The sequence below is a fragment of the Corvus kubaryi genome, unplaced genomic scaffold (genome assembly GCF_017639235.1).
Source record: "Corvus kubaryi isolate FWS band 111438036 unplaced genomic scaffold, C.kubaryi_AGA036_p1.0 37398, whole genome shotgun sequence".
NCBI classification, from domain to species: domain Eukaryota; kingdom Metazoa; phylum Chordata; class Aves; order Passeriformes; family Corvidae; genus Corvus; species Corvus kubaryi.
In genome coordinates this window covers 36,179,762-36,207,716 of record NW_024581137.1, presented here as the reverse complement: position 1 = coordinate 36,207,716, position 27,955 = coordinate 36,179,762, and the positions used below count along the sequence as shown (strand labels likewise).

Genomic DNA, 27,955 nt, shown 5'->3' with positions numbered 1-27,955 from the left:
ATCAGATTCTACTGTCATGCTGTTTTGTGATGCTGAGCACCAGGCTTCATATATAAGTCTCAGTGTATGTTATCTCCCCTGGTTTTTTAGGTGAGAAAAAGAATTTTTACGATACTGCTCTTTTTTTTTTTTTTCCCCCAGACAGTGAGCTCAGGCAGCTCAGTCGGCCCAGCCATAGTGTTCTATCTGCCTTAGCACAGCAGCTTTCCTCTCCAAGTATATTTCTATCACGTAGGCACCACACGTCATGAGCTCCTATTGTGCTGTGCATGTGCTGTTCCTTGGGTGTGAGGAGTGGCGAGTCCTGGTGTGTTGTCATTACGAGGCACAATCATTCCCACGATGTGCTGGGACTGGGCACCAGGCCAGAGACAAAATGTTTCCAGTATCAGAGAAGTGCAGTGTGCATTCACTGCTTCAGAGTGGAGGTTTGTTCTGGGGAAGCGTGGACTGGTTTCTGTGAAAACCAATGGGTCAGGTCCTGGTGCAGGGACAGTCCCTGTGATCCCAGTGTGATCCCAAATGTTCTGGTTTGTTTGAACAGTTGTAGTTAAATTACACCATAGTGAAGAAACATAATCTTATTTTAAATAAAAATGTTTTTCTTGCTATTTTTATGATGATTCATAGGAATATGCATACTTTTCTGTTAATTATTTAAATAGGCTTTCCAGCTGAATGGCAGCTTTAAGCCCTTAAATATCCTGATGCAATGGTGTAGCTTGGCCTGTGCCAATGCGATTGGACACTGCGACACTAGGTAGGAATTCATGTGTGTTAACTGAGCCAGTTTTATGGTCTTCAAAAAGACCATAAAGCCAGCTTTATGATCCAAAGGGAGCATTGCTTTTCCGATAAGCCAGCATTTCCAAAAAAACCCTGTGAAGTGCATACCTGGAATTCAAATGAGCCAGCTGCTGAGCCAGCATGGCAGGGCTTCTGGAAGTGCATTTCATAAAAGCCTCCCACAGGGTTTTGGCTTTTATTTTTATTCCTCTTTTTCAGTTTAAAGAAAAAAAGTCAGTAAAAAATAGAAATAAATCTTTAAAGACCATGTTTAGGAGAGGACTGTCTGGGTGGGTTATTCCAAAGGCTTTGCAACCTAGACAGGATAGGAAATGTGAAATGCAGAGTATATACCTATGTGTACACAGTAAATCAGAGCAGATTTTAAGAATGTGTAAACAAGCATGACTTGTGAGCCATGGGCTCCTTCTGGCAGAAAATTGCTGTCTTTGTAGTAAAGAAAACCATTCTGTTTGTTCCCAAACAGTAAGGAAGAGACCTTCCAGCACAGCTATCAGCAGCAGCTGCTTCTTCACATGTATTCACACCAGTCTCTTCCTTGGTGAAACCATTCCCTCTCTGTAACCTTACTTGAGAGCTCACAAACTCTGTCAATACCAGAAGACCAAATTTTCTCCTTGGAGGAGGGGGAAAAAAATCTCTTGAGGTCAGCTTTTGTCTTCTACATGAATTTTCTTCCCAGTCTTTTCCTGATCCACAGCTTTGAGTTCTACAAAAGCTTTCAAATTCTTTTCTCTTCTTGCTAAGGATCAGTTTCATCCTGTTGAGTTCTTTTATAGTTTCTGCAGCTCCAAAGCAGATATTAGAGACACTAAGTCTAGTTTAATGTCAGAATTTTTTAATTCTGATTATGGGATTGTTTGCTGATGGAAGGAGACTCCTGAGCAGAGATGGCTGGGAAAGCTGAAAGGACAGGTTGTCTGTTCTGCTTTTAGCAGTTCAGCATGGAGCATCCCTCACTGAGGAGCCATCTTTCCACTTTGGAGCTAAACAATCTCCTTTTACTGTATACATCACTTTTTAACTAGTTTTTGATTTGTCAAAATTGCTGCATGGTTGCACTGGTTTGAGGGAAAGTGAAGTCTTTGTCAGGAGTTTCCTTTTTCTCCTTCTGCTGCTAATTGCAGATTATGTCTCTACACCTAGGCCCCTCGGTTTTCAAAGTAAGTTTGCCAAATCCTTTTTCTTAGGGGTTTTTTAGCATTCGTCTCATATAAACTTTTTAGTAAGAATCACTAAATAAAAAAAAAAACCAGTTTCTTCCACCATGTGAACTTTTATGAATGTCGTAAGTTACTAAAATAGGGCCTTATGATGAAATGGGCTGACTCCCTGTAGGAAGAGGTTGTCACAGCCCTCTACAAGTTGTTTCACACTTGCTTTTTTCTCATAGTGAAATTTAAATTAAATTCTCTAGTTTTGCACTCATTCCAATTCATTTTGGATAACGGACAGAATCAGTTTCTAAAAGTCATCTCATCAAATCACAGAAAGAGCCCTGCCAAATTGTAGTAAGTATTAAGCAGGTACTTTTTGGAATAAACAGAACTCTTCCCTGACTGAGCATTTAAGGACACTGGCATGTCAAATCCCCATGGTGCTTTGCTGTAAGGCTGGGGATTTCATTTAATCTTGTCCTGATGCTCTGCAGTGCCGTGTCTGCGGTGGCGCCTGCTCAGTTCCTCCTCCTCCTCCTCCTCCCAGCTGTCGCTCCCAGCCCGTGCAGAGCGAGTGGGCAGAGCCTGGCTCCGTTAGGGCGGACAGCTGTGTTTGGGCAGTCTCCAGTCCCCCTTGTCTTTCCCATGCTGGCACAGTTGCAGTGGTGTCTCTGCCAGGGTCCCTCAGAAAGGTAGCTGTGGTTACCATGACGCCATGAAGATTTTTTGCCTTTTCTTTTATACCCCTATTACACCTTTTTACAACTTCTGTATTCCTAGTGCTTTTTGCCTACATTCTTGGACTTGTTTGTCAAGCTAAGAGACTAAACATCTTAGAAGCTTCGTAGCTAGGGATCAGTGTGCCCCAGACCCCAAGGTCCTCTCCAGAACACATTCTGTAAACCAAGATAGAACCATCCAGGGGAAGGTTCCTTGGGGAGGGGGGCTCACTTGAGCCTCTCATTGGGGAATCTTTGATAGATACGCTAATTAGTAAAACCTATAATGTTATACCAGATCTTTTGGGGCATATACTCAGTGGGGTGCATTTCAATGCATATGACCTGGACGTGTGCACCTAAGGATCCTTAAATAAATACCAAAGTAAAATCCCTTTTCCCCTTCTAACCGTGTATGACTCTTGATTTTAAGACCAGGAAAAGGCATCAACCATGGGTATGAAGAGAATGATGAGTTTACTTGTGCTGCAAATGGTACCAAAACAGTGTTGGGATAAATTTAACTTTGCAATGCAGACAGCTACTAAAATATTGTTTATTTACACAAAGTAAGGTTGGAAAAAATCACATATTAAAAAGGTTTCCTGGCAAGACTTCATTGTATTTTGCCTCTGTGAGGAAAGGAAGTTAAGAACAGTTGGGCCCTCTACTGTTTCAAGTACCTCATTTTTCATCCTTGACAGAGCTAAAGCACAAATATTAGTTGAGCTTGATTTTTTTTTTTTATGAATGTGTGTTATTAAAATTTTGTGGGAATGTTTTGCTTCCTTCATCCATTCTGGCACATTACCTCAAGGTTTTAGAAGACAGCTTCATCATAAATCACTTCTTGTGCTCAAAGTGGTTCTATTACCCACATATAATGGAATGATGATACTCTGCCTGACGCCTGAGTAGGGCTTTTGTTGAGCCTCATCTGTTCTTGCTGCTTCTTTTTTCACCTTAAAGAATAAGCCTCAATAACTTCCATTTTTTCACAAAACAGCATCATTTTCTGTACAGCAAGAACAAGTTTATGGGGTTGGTGAGGAGGCCCATTCTTTATGTGTTGCTGTTGTGTCCCAACCCTGTCATCTGTGTAGCAGGTATTTCCTAAGACCCTTGAAAGAATTTAATACCTTCCTTTTTTCTTTTTTTTGGTTAAGACCATTCTTAGGTCATTCACAAAATAACTTGCAAAATAAATACTCTGATCACTTTTTTTCTAACCAGCCTTGTTTTCTCTTAAATCCGTAATTCTGATTTAATTTCCTGAATGAAAGCAGATCACGTTAAAAATATTCTTTCGCACATTACCATTGTGCATATAAAATGGTGGCTGTTAAATTTCTTTTTCCTTTTGCCATGTATTGTCATTGCAAGGATTTTTTCATGACTTTGGTAGCATTTACACATAAGGAAAAAAAATTACCACCTGTTTTACGCATAAAATTGAGAATAAGAATTTGTAAGTCTTATTTTGTCTGTAAAGAATTATGTGTTCTTGTTAAACACTTCTGTTCTGAAGAGGAATCATACAAATTATGTGTTCTGTATGCTTAATCTGTTGCATTACATTTTCTGTATGCTTAATCTATTTCACTGGTATTTCATTTCTTACCAGTGTGGGAATAATGACGGGATATTTTGATGACAGCTGACTGAAAAAAACACAGAAAGTTTGCTATGCAAGAAAAATAATTTTTACTAATATATGGTTTTCAGGTTCTGAACAAGGCCTTTATTGCTTTCCACATGGGAAGAGACTGCCTAGATTACACAACCTTAGTTCAGTTGCTTTAACTTTGAATTGGCATGGATTCCTGGTTTAGGAACTATATATAATTTTTGCCATTCATTTAATGAAGTAAGGCTTCAATATTCTAAATCTCAAGGACAATGAATAGGCACATGGTCTTTACTCTTCATGAATACAAACAAATATATTGTTGCCATCTTAGCTGATAGACATTGTTTTTTTACTGAAAAATGAGGTGACTTTTTCACTGCAACTGTGAACCCTGGAACTTCCACAACATTCCCAAGGGTAAAATGTGTTCAGCCCCAATCTTAACAAACCTGTAAGTGCATTACACACATTAATAGATTTACAGGCCCTTATGGAAACTGAGCTGCGAAAGCAAACCTCTAAACTCCTGATGTGAAGAAATGAACAAAATGACTGGTATCGAGGCAATTCCATTTCTGACTCTGTCTTTGGGATATTAAAGTTGACACTCAGCTGTCACCATTGTGCCCAGCAGGGAGTCAAAGGAGGCCTCACTGCAGTTGTCAGTCAGCAGGCTCTGAGTCAGCACGCATAATACACAAATTGTTGCTGAATTTTTTTTCTAACCTGTTATACTAAAACCAAATGCTAAGTTGAAGGATGAAGTTCATCCTTTGGTCTTCACTGCTACATGCACTTTGTGCTGGCTGACATTATCAGGTCATAATACAGAACTTTCCCAGATTATGAAAGGTGCAGTTCAGAAATACCTGACTCTACTCCACAGGAGGGGAATGTGGCTGTAGGTGGATCATCTGGAGAAATGGCTTAGCACCAGGACAGACTGTGAGAGGAAAGATCACATAAGCTTCCCATCTTCCAGAGCAGAAACTCCGTGTTCAGAGGTGGCTCTGAGACTGATGGAGCTGCTGTAGAAAAACCATGGAACTCACACTGCTTCTCAAGAGCCAAATCTACAGCAGTAATGTACTTTCCTCTAATGAAGCAGAACAGAACACGTAGGCTTTTGACTAAGTTGAAAACTTCATTCGATATATATGTTTTGGAAGAATAGAGCAGATTTTTGTTGAAAAACCAAACACCTGAAACATCCAAATCTCGTGCAACAGAAAGAGATTGCTGATTTGGAAATGGGTCTGCAATGCTTATTCTCTTTCTCTTTTGATTAAGTTCAGTTCCTCAAACAGCTGTAGTCTCTCATGGTACATCACAGCCAAGGATTCACTAAATGCAGTATGTTTTATCCAACAAAAAGGAAGACTGGAAAAGAAATCTTGAATATCCTTAAAAGGAAAAATAAAATAAGAAAAAATTTTTGCATCCAGCTTACAACTTTTCCCATTTAAAATTGCAGAGCATTTTTCAACAAACCCCTCTTTTTTTAAAGGAAAAAAATGCATTCTCCTGACAATTTTTTTTTTACTAAACTTTCTTTGTTCATCAAGTTGACTTAACATTAAAAAATTTTAAAATTCTGCATATTATTTGGCCTGATTTCCATAATTCTTGTCTAAGGAAAGGCAGCTCATTTGCATTCTGGTCTTGTCTTTCATTCCGCTCTGAATAATACCACAGGCTGCAGGGTCTTTGTCTTGTTGAAGTCCAAACTGTCGCCTTTCTTGAGGATCATCAGCTCTAACAAGGGTTAAAGTGTTACATCAGTTATATGCAGCTTTATATATTCAAAACTTGTCCTGTAAAGGGAAATGCTTTTCTTTATTAGTTATGCCAGCAATTGGGAAAGAGCTGGTAGGAAAGATTTGCACTGCTGCTCGTCTAATACATGGCAGTAATGTGGGATGTTTTTGCAATTGAAGCAGAACACAGGACAACATGACTAATTGTGTTGGTAGAGTGGTGCAAAGCTCACTGTAAACTAATTATTCCCTTCTACACCAGGGAATGATGAATCTTTGCAAAACCAGATGCTAACCCCAAAATTTTTCTTGTATTAAAAAAGTAAGGCAATGCAGTAGCTCTTGATGCATTTTTGTTGCATTTCCTAGGAAATCGTTCTACATCATGCTTGTGTATGGAGACTTGTACCGCGGGTTCTCTTTTTATAGCTTTTTGCCAAACCCTCATGATATCAACTGGCAGTATAGGTATTTGACCTTCAGTACCCTGATGTATCTAAAATCTGTTATTTTTATATAAATTGACTTTGCACCCTACAAATGAATTTAGAATCTGATCCCAATTTTTAATAGCAAGTTTCAAGTGAGTACATCATTTTATCTCCCTTGTCAGAGAATAAAAGAGCCCAGAGTGTTGTCTGCAGTGTGGAACAGCAGAACCCCAGTAGATTTTTGAGTTCTCTTTGCAGAAACTGCTACCACCCTGGTGCCTGGAAAACATGAAAATCATTCCAAATTTGAGAATTGTAGATTATTCTTGTAATTAGTAATTCAGTTTAAAGAAAATAGGATATTAAACCATGAAAGCTGAATTCTTACCTTGCTGAGAAACAAATTATCAGTAGAGAAAGCAAACAAGTTAGTCTTATTTTTTCAAATAATTCTCCATGCTAAATAAAAGGTTGTTTCCAGTATTAAGCTGGGGCTTGATTGCCATGACAGCAGCGGCTATTTTTATGGTTTTGGAACATGAAATGGAAAGAAAAAGTGTGATAATATAGAGGAGGCAGAACTCCAGGTGGCATGCTTGGGATGAGAAGTGGTGGACCATGAAAGCTGGGGCTAGGAGGTCACCTGTACAATAACAGCTCCTGGTGTTCAGCTGTTGTCTGGGTCTGGGTAATCAGTCTTCACTGCTAAGTGACAGTGTGTTCCAGTAAAACCAGAAGACTGTTGAGTTCTCCCTTTCTCTCCAGTTCCGTTTTCCATGTTGGTGCCTTAATTTTCTCTTGTAAGTTGCAAAGCAAGGCAGATTCTTCTCCACTGTAGTGTTATGTGAACTCCACTTTGCTTTGTTTATAGCAGGTGTCAAAACTCCTTGTTTTGGATTGCTTAATCCCACTCATCAAAATGGGATTGTTTGCTGCTTAGGAGAATCACTTACAAGGTGATGTTTACAAATCTCTTTATGTTGACTTACCTGTGAGCAGTGACTGCTTCATCTTATCCAAAACCACAGTTGTTTCACTGTTGCCCTCTTCTCCTTGTTTTTTGGTTGTCACATATTGTGAATTTCTGTATTGGGTATGCTAAAATTGTGTGGAAGAAGGATGATCTTTACAGCGTTTGTACCATGAATTAAAATAAAGTGTTTGGATCCTTGCCTGAAGGATCCTTACCAAGTGCCTCTACCTTAAAAATGGTTGGCATTTAGATGACAGGAAACCTACAGTTGTTTTCAGCCTGACTGCTACTCTTGAGAGGAGGTATAAATATTGTAGGTGGTTTGAGTGCTCCAATGCACAGAACTTGCTTGTAGCTGGCTCATAGACACTGTGGCAGCAGATGTACTAGAATATTATTAAAGAAATGGATTGGAAAACTAGTGAAACAAGAAATAGTGAGTCAATTATGGTTCCTTTAAAAAGTGAAAATTACATATTTTGTTAGCTGGTTTTAATTTTCATCTGTACAGTTCCTTAGCTGCCTCTGTCTCATCTAAAATAAAAGGCAAATAAGAACATACTTTTAGAGGAATGTGGCTATTTCTTTTAATATTCAGAAAAAAATATTCATAACCAATATATCTTATTTAATAAGAGCATATTCCTTTTATTCACTAAGAGGGGTTGCGAAGTTGAAAACCGTCTTTCTAAATTTAAATTGATGCAAGAATCTCTGTTTTTGATCCACGGGCTCCCTCTCCTGGTCTGGGAGGTGCTTGGCAACAGGAGCTTGATTAATGCAGAAGGTAAGTGGAAGTTATTTGCAAATTGATTTTGTGACATAGGGTCAACGGTGTCTCCGAACTTCCTCAACGTTTAATGACAGAATTGTGCTCTCTCTAATAGCAATAATGAGATGAACACGGGTGTTGTGATGAATCAGGCTTGCAGGGCCAGGTTTATCTTTTTTAAGTGCCAATTAAGACATACCACAAGGACAGGAAATAATGTGCTACAAACAATATTTACGAATAAAATCGGTAAATTTGCACATCAAAATAAATATGTGAACGTATACTCTCTAGTTGCACTGATACTGTCACCTTTGTCACCTTGATGCTGTTTTCACCTGCTACTGATCTTACTGCATCCAAGTTGGACCATTTGCCTGTTGTATTTGATTGTGGAGAAAAATATCTTTGTATTAATATTCTTAGATTAGAAACACATTGTAACATATTGTTAACTGCTAAACAAATTTGAGGCCTTAGACTCATAAAGCAAACCTCATAGTAAAAAAACTCTATCTATTTTAGAGGTCACTTACTTTTGCCTCAAGTTTCTAAGCTTATTTCTAAATTTAATTAAATAAATTTCTGGCGGAGTTGAAGAAAAATATTTTTGTTTTACCTTGCCAGTCTTGCTTCTAAGATTTTTTTTCACCTTGAATTTATCACCATGAACAAATGTTTTCATAGCTTAAGAAACGAAACAAGTATTCTAGAGTGGTGTCCTTCCTTTAATGCTCCTAATTTGCATGTATTTTGAAGCAGTCACAATTAAAATAAATCTCTTCAGTTCCAAATGGTTTGGAGTAGATGTCGTTTTTCACATTTTTTGGACTAAAGATTTTCACACTAACTTTGGGCTTGCTTCATGCTGATGTAAGTGAGCACAGAACGTCACAGGGACTCAAGATATGCAGCTCCAAAAGATTTATTCAGATGATCTGCAGATAGGGGCAGGGCTGGGAGGGGCTTTCTTACATTGATGACAATGCAAAACAAGCACCAGACTAATGTGAATTACTTTTACTTTAGAATATCAACCTTTTATTCCAGGGCCTGAACTTATAACAAATATTCAAGAGTCCCTAGCATTTGCATGCATGTTAGAAATTGAGTGTAAATTTTTGAAAAGAAAGATCCTGCTAGTGAAATATCAAATTCCACAGTTCATTCAGAAATGTAATTCTAGAGCTGTTAATTTAAGTGTTCCTCTTGACTTTACTTAAAGCAAGTCTTGACAGTTATGTGTTATGAAGCAAAAGCAGATTTGGGAGAACTACTTACAGCAGTTGTCTCAATTTAACTACTATTTGTGCCGAGGACTTGGAGAGTGAACTTTTCAGGCATGCAGAGACTATAAGATGCATGTGAGAAGTGTAAATACTTTGCTGCTGTAAGTTGGTCTGACCTACATTACAAGGAGGACAGTTGAAGTGAATAGAAACAAAACATAATGCACAAGTCAATAAAATTCATCTCTCCTAAGAATTTACTAATTTTATGTACACTTTAGAATAACAACTGTTTACTGTGCATTCTTGTTCATGCCACACTCTTGATCATCCTCTTCACCATCTGTGTAAATCTCATATCCTGGCATCTATTTGTTATCTGTTTATCTTATTTAAGTTTATAGGGATTGAAGTTATTTCTGAGCTAAATGATCTAGCCTCTGTAACACCAGTGCTCTCAGATAGCTTGATACTTGTCAATGGAAAGTAGGTTTAACATCCATTGGTTAAATAGGCAGCGTGACAGGAGCACAGCACTCCCATCTGGTTTACTGACTCCACTGGTACCTTGGAATTGTTGTAATCATTTAACCTTTTGTACCTTCTCCTTCTCCCTATCCCCCAATTAAGAAGCGTATTTGATGTTTAGATTGTGCTTTCTACAGTGCTATGACTTGTTAAGTCTTTTCCATTAAAGCAATATGTTTTTTTAAATTTTTTTGTGTACAGGTGCTTGGAACACCAAATGAAGATACGTGGCCTGGAGTCCACTCTTTACCCCATTTCAAACCAGGTGGGTTGAAGTACCAAGTTCCTCCACATTCCCTCTCTGGAAATGCACGACAGAGATAATTACATCCCTGACCACAAATGATCAAAATGACCTGGTGTGCATGAACCATAATGCACTTCTGCCAGCTGCTTACTTTTTATTGTGCTCAGGGTGGGGGGTTTTCTTCTGTTTAATTTCTTTGCTTTCTTTTTCATTTTTTTCTGTTTGTTACAGTATGAGCCCTGACCTGCTTGCATTCCTCTGCCGCTGAGTATTGTACCTTTCAGACTGGTAGTATGCTGATTCTCTAGCCAGGATTACTTTTCCAGCAGTGCACACCAAACTCTGATTAATACTAAAGGAAACTAAAGAGTAAAGACATTGTGAAAGCTGAAGTTATTAGTAGATCATCTGTTAGTATCTTCTGCAAAGGTTCAATTTTTTAATGTGTTGTATTTGAAGTTGTCATACTCTATAACCATCCTTGAAAAACTGTTTCACCATCTGATACCTTTTTGTGAGTGGGAGCAGGTTGTCCGCTAGAGACTAGAAGGATGTGGTCAGCTTCATTATGCTATATATGTGTGCATGTTTATATATGTAATATATATAGTCCTGTGAACTTCTGAGTTGGGATCTTAGAAATGAGGTTTTTTAAACCTGGCAAAGCAGGTGAATGAGTAGGCAGGAGATGAGGCAGAGGAGTCATAAAGGACAAAGAGATCTAGATAGCTCTCAAAATAAGAGAGGGAGAGAAACAAATATATTGTGGGGCTTGCCCTGATAGAGACACAGAGCCTTGAGAAACAGGAATGCAGACAGCTTTCTTGCACATTGCTTTTTAGTCTCTGTCCTACTGCTGACTTACTGCTGCATAGTGAAATCACACTCCAGTGCTCTCTAGTGAATTAGTAGAAACATCCTTAACAGTCTTTCACTGAAACACTAAATATACTACAGTGTTCTTCCCTTAAACAGTGTGTCAATAAGTTTACAAGCTTTTGTGTTTCTCATTCTTGATACTGATTGAAAGGTGAGCATATATAGAAATCCTTACAGAAAATATACTGGTCTGTAAAAGCAGTCCAAAAACATTGGTTTTAGCAAGAACAGTAGAGAAAAGAAGAAAGCCTGAAGGTGTCAGTGACTGTTCTTTGGTTTGGTTTGTTTTTATTCTTCTGTGAGATACAGGAAAATTTTGAACAGTAGATGGCAGCCAAGAAATTTCCCGGTTTCACTTTTCGGTTCCAAGTGTGTCAAGGGATGTGGGTTTATTACCGCAGAAGAACATCAGGAAATAAATCCACTGTAGGCACTTCATTAAATCTCGTTTTTATATAGGCATTGTGTTAGAATTGCTCTTATTTTTTCCACCCCAGACTATGGATTTTTCTAGCTATGAATACATAATATTTATACAAATGCAGAGTGGGGACAGGAGGAAAGGTGACTCTAAGACAGAAAATGGTCACTCAGTATTTTCACCATTTCTGCACGGCCTTTGTTCTCTCAGATCCTTTCCACATCTGTGAAGTATGTAAATTTGTAAGTCAGAGTAATTACTATTCTTGCTGGCAATCATTTAATCTTTTTAGGGCCTGTTAATGCAAAACGCTGAGCTCCTTAATTCCCTTGCACTGTGGAGGTCTGGGAGCACTCAAAAAATAAAATCCCTGTCTGTACACATACCGCGTTGTGCACTCCCTTTCTACCACCCTATATCCTTGATGACCTTGGTAAAAGGATTTTTTGTTTGTTTTATGGTTCCTCATTTGCTGTTTTTAGAAATAACAGCAATAGAAAGCATCATCTAACTGGACAACCAAAACTGGCTTACATACCCCAAAACTGAGTAATTGGATTTTATGCTGGTAAAGTGTGGAGTTGTTAGAGCAGCAAAACACAACCCTCTGGGATCATTCTGGGGTACCAGCATCTAAGGAATGCTCTGCACAAAATGCTCTGACCTATGGGCTGGGCTGGAATGAATACTATTTGCTCAGGCCATTAGGGTCATTGGAGATGTTTGATCAAGGATACCAGGTTCTCTGTTGCTTCTTAAAAATGTGCTTTCCTTCGTGCTGTTCTGTGCACAAAAGCTTTCTGGCTATGGCAAGACTGCTGCATCATCTTCCACAGATGCTCAACCAGCCATGCTCCCCTCCCTGATGGTCTGAAATTGCTGTTATACTCTAGCTTTCCTGACTGTCTTAGGAGCAAAAATGAAAGTTGAAGCTTTAATAATACATTTGACAGTTGGACTCAATGGTCCTTGTGGGTCCCTTCCAACACAGAATATTCTGTGATTCTGTGAAGATGACTTAATCTGTTCCTTTTCTTAGCAAAAGAATGTAGGAAGAATCCTGAAATGTCTTGCCAAACCTGAACCAATTCCATTATTTGTGAGGATATGTTAAATTACTGTGTTTAAACAGTGATATGGGGTTAAGTAACTCCTGTGCTTTGCATGTGTTTGTAAATTTGAAAACTCATAGCTGCTAACAGGAAGTGTGATAAATTGAGAAGTGCAGAGAGCACTGGTGGTGAGGATGTCAACGCTCACTCAGGCAAGGCTTTGATTCTATAAACTTGAGTTGTGTAAGCATTAAACAAAAGCATTTGAACAGAAAGTATCAGTGATAAACGGTTACTATAGTTTAAAAATACTGAGCACATTAAATACCTGTGGATTTGGGAAGACTATTGAGAGTCGAAACAGAATTTCATTGTATTTCTTGTTTGCATACAGACTTCAATAACTAATTTTCACACTGTGATTTGATAGGGCACAGTCTTGTGCTGCAGAGAGATAATCACAGTTTTCTAGGAGAAACATGTCTGAAAAACATGGTATTAGTGTCGTCTCTACTACAGTGGCCAAGGGTCTTGATTATTATGGAAAGCAGCCAGTGCTTTAATAACTATGATCTCTGACATCTTAATATGTAGGAACATTTCTGAGCCTGAATAAGAAATATGTTCCTAAGACTAGTTGTGGGTGGCTCTAGGTCATTTAACCTAACCTAGGTGATTTTAACAGCTTATAATAGTGAAAAGAAAATCATCATAGTTTTGTTTCCCATTTAAAAAGTCAGAAAACAACTTGTATTTTATCTGCCTGCTTTGAGATTACTTTCTGTCTTACAAATGCTCCAAGTACTATTTAAGATATTTAAAGCTAAAAGTTGGCCTGGTCTTTGAGCTTTCTCTGTGCCTCAGCCTCCATTCTCTCAGTTTGTATTTGCACCTGTGCACACAGACACACATACACACTTGTCCTGCTTAGTGAGTTACTTAAGGATAATCTAAATAATGCATTTGAGAGTCCTGAAATACTTCAGGAGTATTTCAGTAACTTTGGGTTACCTCTGTGATTCCCTTTGAAGCTCTTATGGATGCTATAATCTTGAGAGGGTCTTCCTGTACTCAGGTATTACCAATGAAACCCAGCCATTCTGGATCTGTGAAAGTAAATTATCTGCCCTCAAATAGGAAAACATAGTTTGAGGGAATTGTGAAAAAGTGCTAGTTGCTGATTCAATAAAATCTTGCTATTTCATCCACAAGAGAAGCCCCACGTTACAGGCTATTGGACAGAAACACTTTAAATGATGAACATCACCCCCTAGATCTTGGAGAATATGTTTGCACTATTTACTCTTTTGTTGCAATACTTTAGGAAGTATGTAGATTTGCTGAGCTAAAACAGATTCAAACACCAATCATATCACCGGACCTGTATCTCCAGGAATGAAATTAAAGTAAACCTTAACTATGTCTTATCTGTATGAGTAGAGGTGAAGCAGTATTCCAAAAAAAAGCTGCTTCCTTGCCAGTCTTGTGTCCAAGTCTTCCTGAATTTTTGTGCATTATGCTCTTCATTGTTATTAAATCTCCCACTTTTCTTAGTCTGGAGTCCTATCAACTTTCCCCCTCCAGCCATTTCTCCTTGATAAAGAATCCTGTCCAAATAATTGAGCAAGATAAGCCTTTGGATATATATCTACGCTTAAGTTTTCACTTTTCTGACATTCTCAGTTAGTGTTTGGGACTGATGCTGTGTAACCTCTATCCTGGGAAGTTAAATAGAAATTTATCAGGAGGTACTGTCAGTGAGTAAAGTGGGAGAAGGTAAGATATGGTCACAATAGAAGATAAATGAACTGACCGTGGCAATGAAGAGACAGTAATGGTCAAGGAGAGAAAGAACCTTGTGAGTAAAGTGGAGAAAACATGAGAATGCTTTGTAATGTTCATTGTGCATCATTTTCTTTACAATACTCTAAGTGAAAGAAAGTTAAATATTTAATCTTGGGCTGATGGTGTAGAAGCCTGAACCACACAATGTTCCACAGATGATCAGATACGATAGAGAGTAATACCCCTGAAAAGGAGCCTATATGAGACAATGGAAGCATCTGCTGAGCACTGATTTTTAAAAGAGAATCCCTAAAGCCAGGATGAAAAGAGGTAAGAGAAAGAGTCTCTCCTTAAGGAGAAAGCAGAACACAAAAAGAAACAGTGAGAAAAAGCATTCATAGGAAATACTGCATAACATGGATTTTGCCAGGCACTGATGGGTACTTCGTGGATTTTTAAAAAATCATGAGTCTATGATGGACAAAAACTCTGCAGAGCTGGTGTTCTAACTCAGGAATTCTCCTTTGCTTCCCAGGTGATCCATAAATATAGATTTGATTTAGAAATATGATCTGCCTACATGAATCTTAACAGCTGATTGACAGATTTTTTTTCAAAAGATTAGGTCTTCATTTGGAGTAGGGCTGGACTGGGAGACTGAACTCCTTTGGCACAAACACATGAACATACTGTGTATGAGAACATATGGCTTTTCAAACTTTCATAGCAGCTTTTCCTACAGAATTTCTCCAAAGCCTGTCAACATTTTGTTACATGCTAAATCAATATCTTGTTTGTTTACATCTACACTGGTGCCAGGGAATATTCCCCGGCGATGTGGGAGCCTCTAAACTGTTAGAGCAGCCTCTGGTATGCCTTCAGCTCATGACAATTAGCACTTACAAATAATTAATTCCTGGGCATTAGGAAGCTTACTTAGGGTTAGGAAGTTAGTGTGGGCCAGGGACTGTTCCCTGTAAGAAGTTCCCATCTCCTGTGTTGGAGGAAGGAAATGGGAGGTGCTGGAGCAGTGCTACAGGACAGTGATGGTGTCCCGGCCAAACAAAAGTCTCAAGCTCATTTAAATTACTGGTATAGGTGTAGTCTTTGAGAATTTGAGTACTTGAAGAAAGGAGAGCTATTTGTAAAGGAGAATAAATTTTTAATTTCTCCCCTTCTTTTTCTAAAACTAAACTGTATAATTTAGTGTTTCTTCAATCTGTGGCATCCACAACCCAAGGGAAGCAGAGTTGTCAGTGTTTTCACCATTCTTTAAACAAAATTACATTAAGCTGAAAAGTTAAAATAACTTATTATATGTGCAGGGGAGGCAGGGTGAGCTCTGCTAAAAGGTGGAACCATTTAATGTAGAACTCCAGTGCTTCAGACAATGCTGGGTACTAAAATTACATTTTCTACTCATGCTCAGGAGGGAGTCTAGAAAACAGCAGCTATTCTTCCTCTTTACACAACCTGTGCTTTTCCAAAGCAAATGGAAGGGAGAAGAGGGGACGGGATGGAGGGGGGGGAGTTGCAATTTTTCTCAAGATGTTTGGCAGACAAAACTCCAAAGTCTAGCTCATTTGATAAAACTCTGATTGTGACTGAACTTTTAAAAACTCTAATTGCACATTAGTGCTGCAAATATTATAGTACTTGAGAATTTACTTGTCATCATGGACGTTTGTCTTTATATAGTTAGCTAACATAACTTGAATAATTTTAGCATTTAATCTTTTCTAAAAATTGTATATGTCTTATATCACAATACAGTGTTAGTCACGTTAGACTTTTAAATTAAATGTAAAGAAAACCCTTTCAAAGATAACATGAATTAGACTTTTCAAAATATTAATTATGGTGATGTTTAAATATTTGCATTTAAGCTAATCACATTTGGTTTTAAATAGAGAAGAACATTAATCAAGGAATGCATATTAGCCATCATGTTTTGATTAACAACATAAAAAATGCCTTGAAGTCAAACTGCATTTTAAGTTCTTTGGTTTAGACTAGAAGCTGATTATCAATACTGTTAAAAAGAAGCTAAAAATCAAAATGTATTCTGCCTCTAATTCCTTCTGTAGCTTTTCTTGCCTATCTTAGGTCCTTTCAAAGCAAACGTGGCAAAGGTATAACAGTTCATGTGTTTTTCTGACTGAAAAAAGAGGAAAGATCCCTCATCTTGTTTTATGTCACTTAAAATGCAAGTGCTTATTTTTTCAATTCTCACAGCAGACCAGTATTCCTGCAGTGGTCTGCTAATAAGCTCACTAGTGAGTTCTGCTGAAACTCGCTTCTGTTTGAACCTGCCCTTGATGCAGGGCTGTCAGATGGAGCATGTTTATCAGGCAGATAATGATGTTTGCAGTGCAGAACATGTAGGTATATGTGTGGGCACACAAGTGTGTATGCATATATAGCAGTGTTGCTGTAGAGTGGCTGTCTAAAGGAAAAAAGAAAAAAAAAGAAAGAAAAGAGAAAAAAAAAAAGAAAGAAAAGAGAAAGGAAAGGAAAAAGGAAAGGAAAGGAAAAGGAAAAGGAAAGGAAAGAGGAAAGGAAAGGAAAGGAAAGGAAAGGAAAGGAAAGGAAAGGAAAGGAAAGGAAAAAGAGAGAAAGAGAAGAAAGAAAGAAAGAAAGAAAGAAAGAAAGAAAGAAAGAAAGAAAGAAAGAAAGAAAGAAAGAAAGAAAGAAAGAAAGAAAGAAAGAAAGAAAAAGAAATACTGTTGTTTCTAAGACCACTTAATACTGCTGAGTGTAATGGATGAGCTTTCTGGCCAGGCTTTTTCCTTTTTTCCCTAGGCCTTCAAACTGGCTAGGATTTGGCAGCAGTTGTTTTAAGAACATAATTTTTTTGATGCATCCAGTTTGTGAAATCGACTAGCTCAAGAAATTTCCTTCCTCTCTTCCTCTGGTTCCATTTTGCAGTTGTTATTCCAATAGCCTTGTTGATGCTGCTGTTTGTGGGGCAGAGTCCTAAAAACTTCCTTGGCAAATGAGGCATTGATTAAGCTGTGCTGTAAGGTCTGAAGCAAAGAGCAGCTCAGATCCTTGTACTGCCAGAAGAACGTTTGAGTAACTGCTCCACTCCCCATCTCTGAGCGGGCTATGTGTAATGCCCAGCAGAACAGTGAGTCTTGGTTCTGAGGCTGGGCTTCTGAGGGTGTGGAAGTGACATGGTAGCCTAGTCTTTTTGGATACTCTTGGGACATTCTGAGAATAAAAATTATGCTACAGGAAGATCTTGCTACACCTTTCCAGTAACAAATATGAACACTATAGGCTAGCTCTTATTTATGAAGTCCTATACAGGCATCTCTTTACACTGCATTTGATTATGGACATGCCACTTAGTCAAGATTTGGCTAACTTGGCCTTCTAAGAAGCAAATGATAAACACTCTAAGGTGCTGTGGGATTTGAACAAAACTAAAAATCTCTTCCTTCTTTTGTTTCACATAAGCAAAAATTCACCTTTCACTAGGTGAAATACAGCATCCATGGGAAAAGCCAGCTCTGTAACAGTAAGACATAGATGCTAGTGAGACTTATGACTGCATATTTGGGATAAAAATGCAGATGATCAAATTTTGTTTCGTGAATTTGTTCCTGAAAGATTTGCAAATGTTGAAGTGTTTGCACAAAGGAAATTAAAATCACACTTTTTACTTTAAATTTCAGATATGCTTACTGTGTTGGTCTTTCAGAGTTTCTATTCAAAATAAACACATATAACAATAATAATCTAAAAATATTTGAACTCTAGTATATATATCTACAATTTGAACTATAAAAATTCAAAATACATCTGAGATCAAATCCTGCTCTGTAAACATACAGTTATTCATGTTTCTTTAATCTCAGCCTGATGAGAGTGAGCAGCTGCCTCAGCAAGATGGTGCACCTTGTGTTTGTGAGAGTGGTTTGCATGTGCTGGAGGATGGCTATGTGGGTGGGTGATCATTTGAGTGTCTGCATGAAATCCTCACATGTGCATGGTTGCTTTTCAGTTCTGAGGGAGAGGTACTAAGCTTTTGCTTCACAGGGTTTCTTCCACAAGGTTGGACTGAGATTCAGATTGCCAGTACTGCTGCCTCTAAGCATGTCAGGCAAAGATTTCTTTATCTCATATACAGCCTTATATTACTGTTCTTCATGAACAAATCAGTGGGAGCTTCTGAAAAACAAATACCAAAGCTATATGCTTGAAAGTATCATAATGATATACGGAAAAGACTCCACTACTGGAATAAGTAGTGAAGTAGGTATGTTTATTCCAGCACTGGGACGCGTGGGGGATAATTCCTCCAAAGCCATGCGTGCCAACAGCTGCATTCAGCTTGGTGTATATCGGGTTACAAGTTCCATATTCATTAAGGTTCCCAACACGCCTATACATATTCATTGCCTGGCCCTGCCTAGCTTCGCTTCATATTACAGTGAGCCCAAAAGTCATTGACATCCGCGTTGTGCTTGCGCAGTGTCATCTGGTGGTAGTGGGCAGGGGTCTCTGGGATGAAGTAAGGGTCTTCCTCAGATGAAGTAAAGAGTCTTCTTCCTTCTGAACTTTTCACCTTGCTTCCCTTCACATGCTCTTTGTGTCCCTGGCCCAAGTCCAAACTTCAAGGCTGGTTTAGGTTAGTTTTAGGTTCAAAAACAGAATCTTTGGTCAAGATTCTTTCCCTTTATCAATAGTCTTCTATCTTCTCATCCTGCTTTGGTAGGCACAGTAAGTGTTGAGCAAGCTGTGTGCATTGTTTTTAACAGCTTTTTAGCAAATCACTTAACTTGTGCTTTTCCCGCCCTCCCCTTGATTCAATAAAATGTAATTTTGTGCAGTTGGTCACAGTCAGATACGTATAGCTTTAGATTTGGTTTTGTTATGTCCATCGAGCAGTAAAGGACAGAGGCATTCATACAGGTGTATGGGGAATTATAAGGTAGAATTGGGTTGTGAGCTGTAAAACCTGCCTGCCAAGGCACATGGCAGAACAAAGGAGCACATGGCAGCACACAGAGGCTTGTCTCCACGGGACCCTGGGGGGAGAAGGTGTCACACAGCAGACCCCTACCAAGAGGAGCCTGCCAGGAGCTGACAGATGAGTGAACAGTGAGTGATCACCCCATAGAAGGAAGTGTGTTGCTAATGTGGCAACATGGGATAGGTCACGCCATATAAGGAAATACTGTGCCTTAGGAAAGTGTATAAAACCAACTCACTCCTTTGAATAAACAATTCAGATTCCCTGCCAGTCTGAGTCCGAGGTTCAATCGCCGACACAGGTGTGTGACAGTCATTCATTCTGAAAAGTGACTCAGAAGCAAACTTGGGGATGTAATTGTGAAACTGAATTCCGGTTTTGTGATTAATTGGACACAAGCAGGAGATGCTCATATAAAAGCTGGGAGGTTAAGTTACCTCTCTTTTTGCCTATGTTGGGACTACAAGTTTGGTGGTTTTAGGTATGTAATATTGTGGTTTCACAGTTTAGGACTTGAGAAACTGCACCATGGTGGAGGAGCTCAAGGACAAGATTATTGTAGCTTCTCTGTTCTGGCAACTCTGAAATCAAAATCAGCTGGTTTCACTGCTTCCTTATTCTCTAAAGGACGAATTCAGGAAAATATTATGAGCTGGTATGTACATGAGGCTGGGCTTAATTAACAAAATAGTCACATCTAATTACCTTGTCCATGAAAGTTAGTAAGACTCTGGTTGGAGCCATGACCATAAAATTATGTAGAAAAATGTGAGCTGTATTTTATCAATGTGTGGTTTCTTTCTGTATAAAGCATGTAAATTGAGGAGCCTCTAATCTGCTTGGAGTAGAGAGGAAAGAGTTGATACCAATAGTTAGGAGAAGCATGGTTTGCAGTCACACAGCATATTCCATAGAGTTTGAAATTAAGGACCATGGACTAACATTTGCCTCTCTATAGACAGGGTTTTGTCCTCTCCATGCCTTCCCCCCAATTTTCCCTCTCCCTGCCTGATAAATATGATGTATAAGGTACTTACTTAAAAAGATGTTTAGACTGGAACCATAGACGGCAAAGGAAGATACCTTTGAGAAGTTTGTTCTGCTCATGTGTGTCCCTTACAGCAGCATTGACATAACTGGTTCCAGTTTATCATTTTTTCAGTAAAAATTCATCTGGCATAGCAATAGTTTTTCAGGTTTTTTGCAGAACTGGAACAGATCTTTGGGCATTAAAGCTTTAAGGCAATTTGGCCAAGTGGATGACTCTGGGGCTTTCCTCCCACAGTAAAAATAGCTTAAATTGATTAAAGTAAACATCTGATAGTCTGGTTAAGAAAATATTTTGTATGTGATACTTCTCAAATGTTTTAAGTGGATGTAGCTCTGTTGAAGTCAGTGTTGCTGTGCCAGTTTGAACCAGCTCAGTATCTGACCAAAACATATTGCAGAATGACAGTGAAAATCAAAATCTGTCTCTCTCTAGATCTCGGTTACCTTTTCAGCAATGCTTCAAGTTGGTTCAATTCTCTTTCCACTCAGATTTTTCTGCACCAAAATAGATTAATGTCCAAATTTGAAGTTTATTAGCTGAACTCCCATGTGTATCTCAGACATGTTGCTACACAGCACTGCCTAGCTGCATTTTGTTTTTCAGTCCTTTGTCATAAATGAATTGACAGTGTTATGGTTGGACAATTTACTTAAAGAGTATAGAAAGTCTTTATTTTTTTTTTTTCTGTTTTAATGGGTATCTGTTAGCATACATATTTTTAATTCCCATTTGCAAACTAAAATTGAAGGGTTGTAGTCATGTAGCTTCCAGTTTCCAGTACACTTGGCACACATATGTAAAAGGGAGTGATCTCATTTTTTTAACTGCAACAGTATGGTTAAAGCAACAAAGCTTGTAAATGTGAAGTGGCCTGCAGACACAGTTTGCAGGTCTACTGATTATGAGTAACTTCCAGTAGTGAAGTCAATGAGATTTGAAGCTTCTGCATTTGTCTTTTTAGTTAAAGGGGGGGGAAAAAAGTATAAGAAAGAAAATCAAAGCATCCACATTGATGCTAGGATTTTGCTTCTGCCTTGGTTTTGGCATCTTTAGAACTGACTGTGTATGAAGTATACATGACAGCTTTAGAAATGATACAAGCAAGTGTACAAATACAGGAATTTGAACACAACTTTGAACACACAAAGTTACATTTACAGCTGTTTTCTACAGTGAGATGCATGCATATCTGTTTGCATATATATAAAAATTACTATTGTGACTGTGCAGTGGGTCTGTTAAATGTCATGCACATGAGTGGAGAGGAAGCAATTTTTTTATTTTTTTTTTTTTTTTTTTTTAGATTTTATGGAGTATTTTGTAAGTTCAGAACTTCTTCACAGCAACTAATGCAATCACTTTAGGGTAGTTGGCCATGGTGTGTACCAGTCTACATGGCAGGATTTCTGTGCAACAAGTCCCCATGGAAAATATTGTATTCTCCAGCTGAACTGCGTTTGTTGGTACCTGGGACACACTTAGCTCCTGTTCAAAAGGCTAATGAAGGACTGGCCCTTCATTTCTGCAGCAGCTTACATAGCATCTTCCTTTTTCAACTAGAGTCCTACTGCAGGTCAAGCATATTCTTGGATATGAGAGGGAAAGTAGTTCTATCTGAACTGAAGAACTTAATGTTTGAGTAAATAAGCTGTCATTGCCCTTGTTACTTCTGCTCATTATTTATCTGTAGTTTTTAGAAAATAGACTCTTATGTGGCCATCATGTCACAGAGACCCACACTTACTCTTATGCTTCCTGAGAAGCATAAAAATATCACAGTGAGGCTGCAGAGAATTGTATTTATCATGAAGAATAAAAAATTACTAGATTTCAGGCTTCTTTTTTTCCCCTAGCAGTCAAAAACTGCTTTAGAAATAATTGTAAAACTTTCCATTTCTGGTGATGCCACAGTAAATGAGCTTTAGGTCATGCTGATTTGGTTTGATTTGGTTTAACAATTTGGGGGCTTTTTTTGGTTTTGGTGTTTTGTTTTGTCTTTCCCTCTGTTTATATGGCAATTGCTTGTAGGTTAGTTTTCTTTCCTTGTCTTAGGACTTGAGCTGCAGGAGATACATAGAAATGATGAAATTTTGAAAATTGACAGTAAAGAAATATTTAAAAAAAATAAATCCTGGGTTTAGTGAAGTAACTGAATATACCTCTTTTTCTTACAGAACGGTTTACACAGTATGGCCCTAAAAATCTTAGACAAGCATGGAATAAGTAAGTATTTTTTTTTAATTGCACTTTTGACTCTTCAAGGGTATGCTGAATTTATCATATCAAACTTAGAATGGCTCTATTCTTTTCAAATAAGCCAGACTTGAATTGCCAGTTACTTGTAAATAGGAAGAAACTGCATAGCATTGTATTTTCTTCTTGGGGGTGTTAGTTGGCAAGTGTATTGAGCTCATGGAGGAATGCAGTGTTATTGCTTTGGGCCATCAGTTTTGAATCTTGTTTTCTCTGTTCATCTATAAAAATTAGGAAACTTTTAAATAATATGTTTCTAATCCACTGTTGAGTGTTGTTTCTACATAATCATTGCCTGTTGCCAGGTCATTGCTGTGAGCTGCTGACCACACTGTTGTAATCTTAATTATCATGAATGAAAAAAGTCAATGTAAATTCACCACACCTTTTTTTTTTTCCCTTTCAATGTTTCCTGAATTTGTTCACATTTACATCAGATGGACATTGATATAAAAGTATTATGCTCAAAGTCCAGAAAGGTTACCTGATGAGTATTCAGATTGAATACCACATTACTGGCATTATTCTAAGTAATCATCTGTGTAAAGTTTGCTAGAAGATTTCTCAACACATGTAGAATCTTTGTAGACAGGATATTTGGACTGCACTGTCTTGAGCAATTAATAGCTTTTATATTTTGAAGAAAGCATACAGAGTTTGAGCTGGATGATTGCAGCTATGTCAATAACTTGTCTTGCCAGAAAAACTGTTAGAATTTTTCTCCACTCTCTTTTGACCAAAAATTTTGCAACAAGGCTAAGCCTTTGCTGCACCAGCATTGTTGTTTTCTTTCTGGTACTAATTCAAAATTTTATTTTTGCTACTAACTGGCTGTCTTGTTGGGAGTTTACCAGGGAGTTCAAGAGATAAACCAGCAGGAGACTGTAACATCTCCAAGTTCACCACTGAAATTGAAGATACAAAATGTTTTGGTGAAGAAACTTCCTTGTTGTAACGGAAGAAAGTTATTGATAGAGTAGAAATCCAAATGCTTTTTCAATATCTTAATTTATTAGCAATGAAGTGTGTCTACAACAGCAAAATCCATAGCATGGTCACTTTTCAAAAATGTGATTAGGTTTATATTCACTTTGCTGTTCTACTACCTTTTTCTCTATCTGCTCCTCCCCAAACCCATTTGGTCCAGTGTTTTCATTAAAAAACCAAGCCAACAGCTTTTGAAATTGTGGTTCACTGAAGGAGGAATCTCTTAATGTAGCAGGATTGTTGTTAAAATTAGGTGTTAGTTGTCCTTTGAGTCAAAACCTGTACTTCTATAGTGCCAGGCATCTTCCATGACCCTGTAGCTCACTTTGCAGTACTTCTGGGTCCTCCTTGGTTAGCAGTAACTTCCCCATTCCTGCAATGAGAAATAAAGCAGGCACCAGTTCAGGCCTCCACAAAGGTTGTGTCACCAGCCTGCATTAACTGACTTTCAACAGCTTTTAGACAAGTTCCTGGCTTGTCCAGTTCAATCTAGGAGCCTAATTTGGTGGCTTTCATGGATGAGTCCATCTCCTGTTTACTGCAGAGGGAACAACAGGAAGATTAGCGCCACTTATAAATATCTTTCTGTAAATATCTCTTTTGTAAACATCTCAGACTATTTTGCCAGTTGTGATCCTTGCCTCTTAAAATATTTGACTCTACCTCAATCTTACTGCTTGGAATACAATTCAATTTCCTGAAAGTCACCGCTTTCCTTTTAAAAATTAAGTCACTATAATTGTCTGTATTCTGTCCTTTTACAATCAAAAAAATTGCAAATTGATTTTTTTCTTTAAAAATAGCTAATGGAATCCAAAAGCTTGGAAGAAGCAATTATATTACAACATAGGCAATTAGATCTGGATTGGGAAAGAAGGACAAGGAAACTAATATTGATTTGAATATGTTTGCTTGGAGGCATATATTTGCCTAAGTAATGTGAATAGATACTGGCATGCTATTCCATCCATCCTGCAGGCCTGGACTGAAGTTTTTTTTCTGTATTTTAACAGCAGTTAGACTATTAAAATACAGCAGTTATGTATTAATAAGTACAATAATTGGTTTGAATTTGAAAAAGTTGCTATCTTGTATTTCCTTCGAGACCATTGCATGAAATTTCTCTTTTCATGAAACACACAAAAAAAGAACAAAACCCAGTTTGCTTAAAACAGCCTCAGTCTCTGAGATTTCATAATTGACACAAGTTCTGATCACATCACAGGCTGACTCAAATAAGACCAGAGCTTTTTAAATTCTATGAAACCTCTTCAAAAATATTTATACATTTTCAATGCTCTGTGCACAAAGGATTTGCAATTTTTCAGCATAAATGGATTGAAAGACCGAAAGCAATGACAATACATAGAGTTCAGTGCTTCATGTGTGTATTTCTACTATAATAGGAAATATTCAGTGCCTCAAAATTATGTATCATTTACATTTGAAACGTAAAGGGCTTTCTCTTTTTCCAGTGTAAATCTTTATCTGTGTGCTGTATTAGAGTGCTGTTTGCTTGCACAGCTGTAGTTAAGGATGTATAAACATTTCCATTACAGACATCATATTCCCAGGGGTTTATAATCCAGCTGTAAAACTTAACACATGGATAGACTGATTCATTCTACAAATTTTCTTTCTTTCTTATCATGTTTCAAAAAGCAGCAATCTCCAGTCTTAAATTAAAAAACCTTTTTAACTTCCTGATTTAATTTGTGGAAGATTTTTGGTGACACAAAATATGTCACATACATAATTGTTTTAAGGGCAATGAACATGATACATGAGATGGGGAGAAAATGTATAGCCTTTTGTTTTTAAATATGCATTGGTTTTGGTACAGATCTACTTCCTCTCAGCATCTTAGTAGCCTTGAAAGATATTCCTTAAAGAGCAGTGTTTATGGTCTTGTAAGGATTTACATGTAAGCTTAAACATCTCTTGAGGTGAAGTCCCATTACTGCATTTTATAGGGGAGGAATTGCGTTACAAAAAAAAATAACAAATTTTTACACAGAAACTGTACAACAGTGACATTGAACTTCATGCTCCCAGATTGGAAGAGAACACCTTTAATTTTCTAAACACAATGAAGTTTCACTATCTCCTGTTTCATCTCTCAGGCACAGGCTGATCCTTTAACTTGTTTATATTTATGTCTTGAGATCATGGCATGTAAGGGTGAGAATATGGGTTTAGAAGCCTTCAAAGAGGCTTTTACCTCAAAATGTACATTGTAATGCAATTTATGTAAGGGAAGCTTAGCAGAAGGAAGAATAATACTCTTCCAATATCTACAGAGACAGCTTCATGTCTGTAAGGCAGAGATGCAGAAAACTCCAACCCCAAACCTTCCAAAAAGTCACAGGTAGTATTTTGAGGGCAAAATAATTGCACCTGACCAACATCAGCTTCCATGAGATGATTTTAAAGGCAGAGCACGACAATGGAACAATATTGGATACAAGTCAACTGCTCTTTAATTCCTGGTCTAACTGCAAATTAATGAAAAGCATGGAATTTAACAGCAATTACAAAGTGAAACCCAGCAGGATCATTATATAAGTCGGATCCCTAAAACTCTTAAAATAGAATTGTTTAACATTAGAGGCTACTTTTGGGAAGTGTTTGAGGGGAATAATATAACTTCCACTTACAGTGAATTAAGTTCTTTGGAGAATTCAGCACTGAATTTCTTCACTGGTTGTCAAACTACCTAAAGAGAGTATTTACTAGGTAAGATAGAATCTATAGATTTTGTAGTAATGCTTATAAAGTTAAGAAACAAAACTTGCATTGATGTTTGCTTCTAGTGCGAAGTTTCACCTACATAGCATGACATAACATACTGTGGAATGCAATTATAAAATACTGGTCTAAAAAGAACTAAGATGTGGTAATCTGATCTTCCTATAGAGTTCATAATGAATTATATTTTCACCTTTTTTCCTGAACTTTTCTGTTCAATTATCTCTACACAATAAAAACCAAGAACAGCTCTGCCTTCAGAATGCAATGCAACCGCTTTCAATTTGCAAAAGCTTCTCCACAATAATAAACCCTTACAGAAGAATAACAAAAGAGAACTAATTATCTTTGTGTATATTTGGTAGGATATAAAAAGCTTTTTCAGATCCTTCTGCCATAATGGGCTGTATTGTGCGAAATTAGGTTGGAAAGAAAAGGTGCAGTTGAAAACAAATTCTACTCTGCATAAATAGGACTACTACTTCGTAATTCCCCAGAATGGCTGTATTTATTATATAAATAACACTTTATTCTCATAGCCAGTCCCACTGCTGAGGATTTCTTCCTTTAACAAGATGGCCTCTGTACTTGAGACCTCCCTTTCTGAGGCCAGGGTGTTTAAAAGTTGCATTCCAGGATGGACTGACCTATTTTGGGATTGTTATTCAGTGAAAACTTCCAGAAGAAAGCAAAGTGAAAGGAGACAAGTCCACGTAGCTTGAGTCTGTATTTTGTTTCAAGCATGGCACAGACTATGGAATTGCTTAGATCTGAGACTTGGGAATCATTTTTGGTTTGGGATTCTGTTGTTTGGGTTTTTCAGAAAATCTTTGCCTTAGTTGGGTTTTGATTAAAGAAAAAGCACTCTTCTAATTGTCACATTTATCTCTTCACCTCCCGTCCCTACACCAGCATTGCTCATTGTAACATGGTCTGTAGTACCACTGAAGGAAAACTCAAGCTCTTCAGCACAACAGAAACAAAAGCTTTAGTGTTGTCGTTGTGGAAACCTTTCTGATGGACAAACCCAAGAACCAATAAGGATTTCGGGCAGTACCGAGGAGAGGTGGGCTGGCTGTGTGCTCCGTGTGCACTGTGAGCACATCGCTGGGGTGCTAGGGCCACGAGCGACCACGGATCATGCTGGGGGAGCAGGGGTGGAAACTGAACACAAAATGAAAATACTTTTTAGAAGTATTTGTAATGTAGAGGCCTATATATGCCTCTGCCTCCCGAAGGTTTGCAATGATACTGCTGCACTGGAAACAAGAAACATTTCGTATTTTCCGGGTTTTCCCTATTTCCCATAACTAGCCGGTTGCCCGAGGGGCCTCGGGACGTGTCAAGACGACCCCTGCGGCAGAACGCGGCGTGCGCAGCCCCCGCCCTCCGTGCCCTCCGTGCCCCCCTTTCCCCCCGTGTCCCCCGTTCCCCCCGTGCCCCCGTGTCCCCCGTGTCCCCCGTTCCCCCCCGTGCCCCCCGTGCCCTCCGTGCCCCCCTTTCCCCCCGTGTCCCCCGTTCCCCCCCGTGCCCCCCGTGCCCCCCGTG

At 38.3% G+C, this 27,955-nt stretch overlaps 1 protein-coding gene across 6 annotated transcripts in view; it reads left to right on the top strand.

Moving 5' to 3' along the window:
- The window catches only part of CDK14 (cyclin dependent kinase 14), a 331,737-nt gene that overhangs the window by 207,473 nt on the left and 96,309 nt on the right, over positions 1–27,955 (top strand). For all 6 annotated transcript variants that reach the window (XM_042044158.1, XM_042044163.1, XM_042044164.1 and 3 more), the window contains 2 exons: positions 10,205–10,268; positions 22,594–22,642. In XM_042044158.1, the coding sequence (XP_041900092.1) occupies positions 10,205–10,268; positions 22,594–22,642 (113 nt within the window). The remainder of the gene's footprint in view (positions 1–10,204; positions 10,269–22,593; positions 22,643–27,955) is intronic.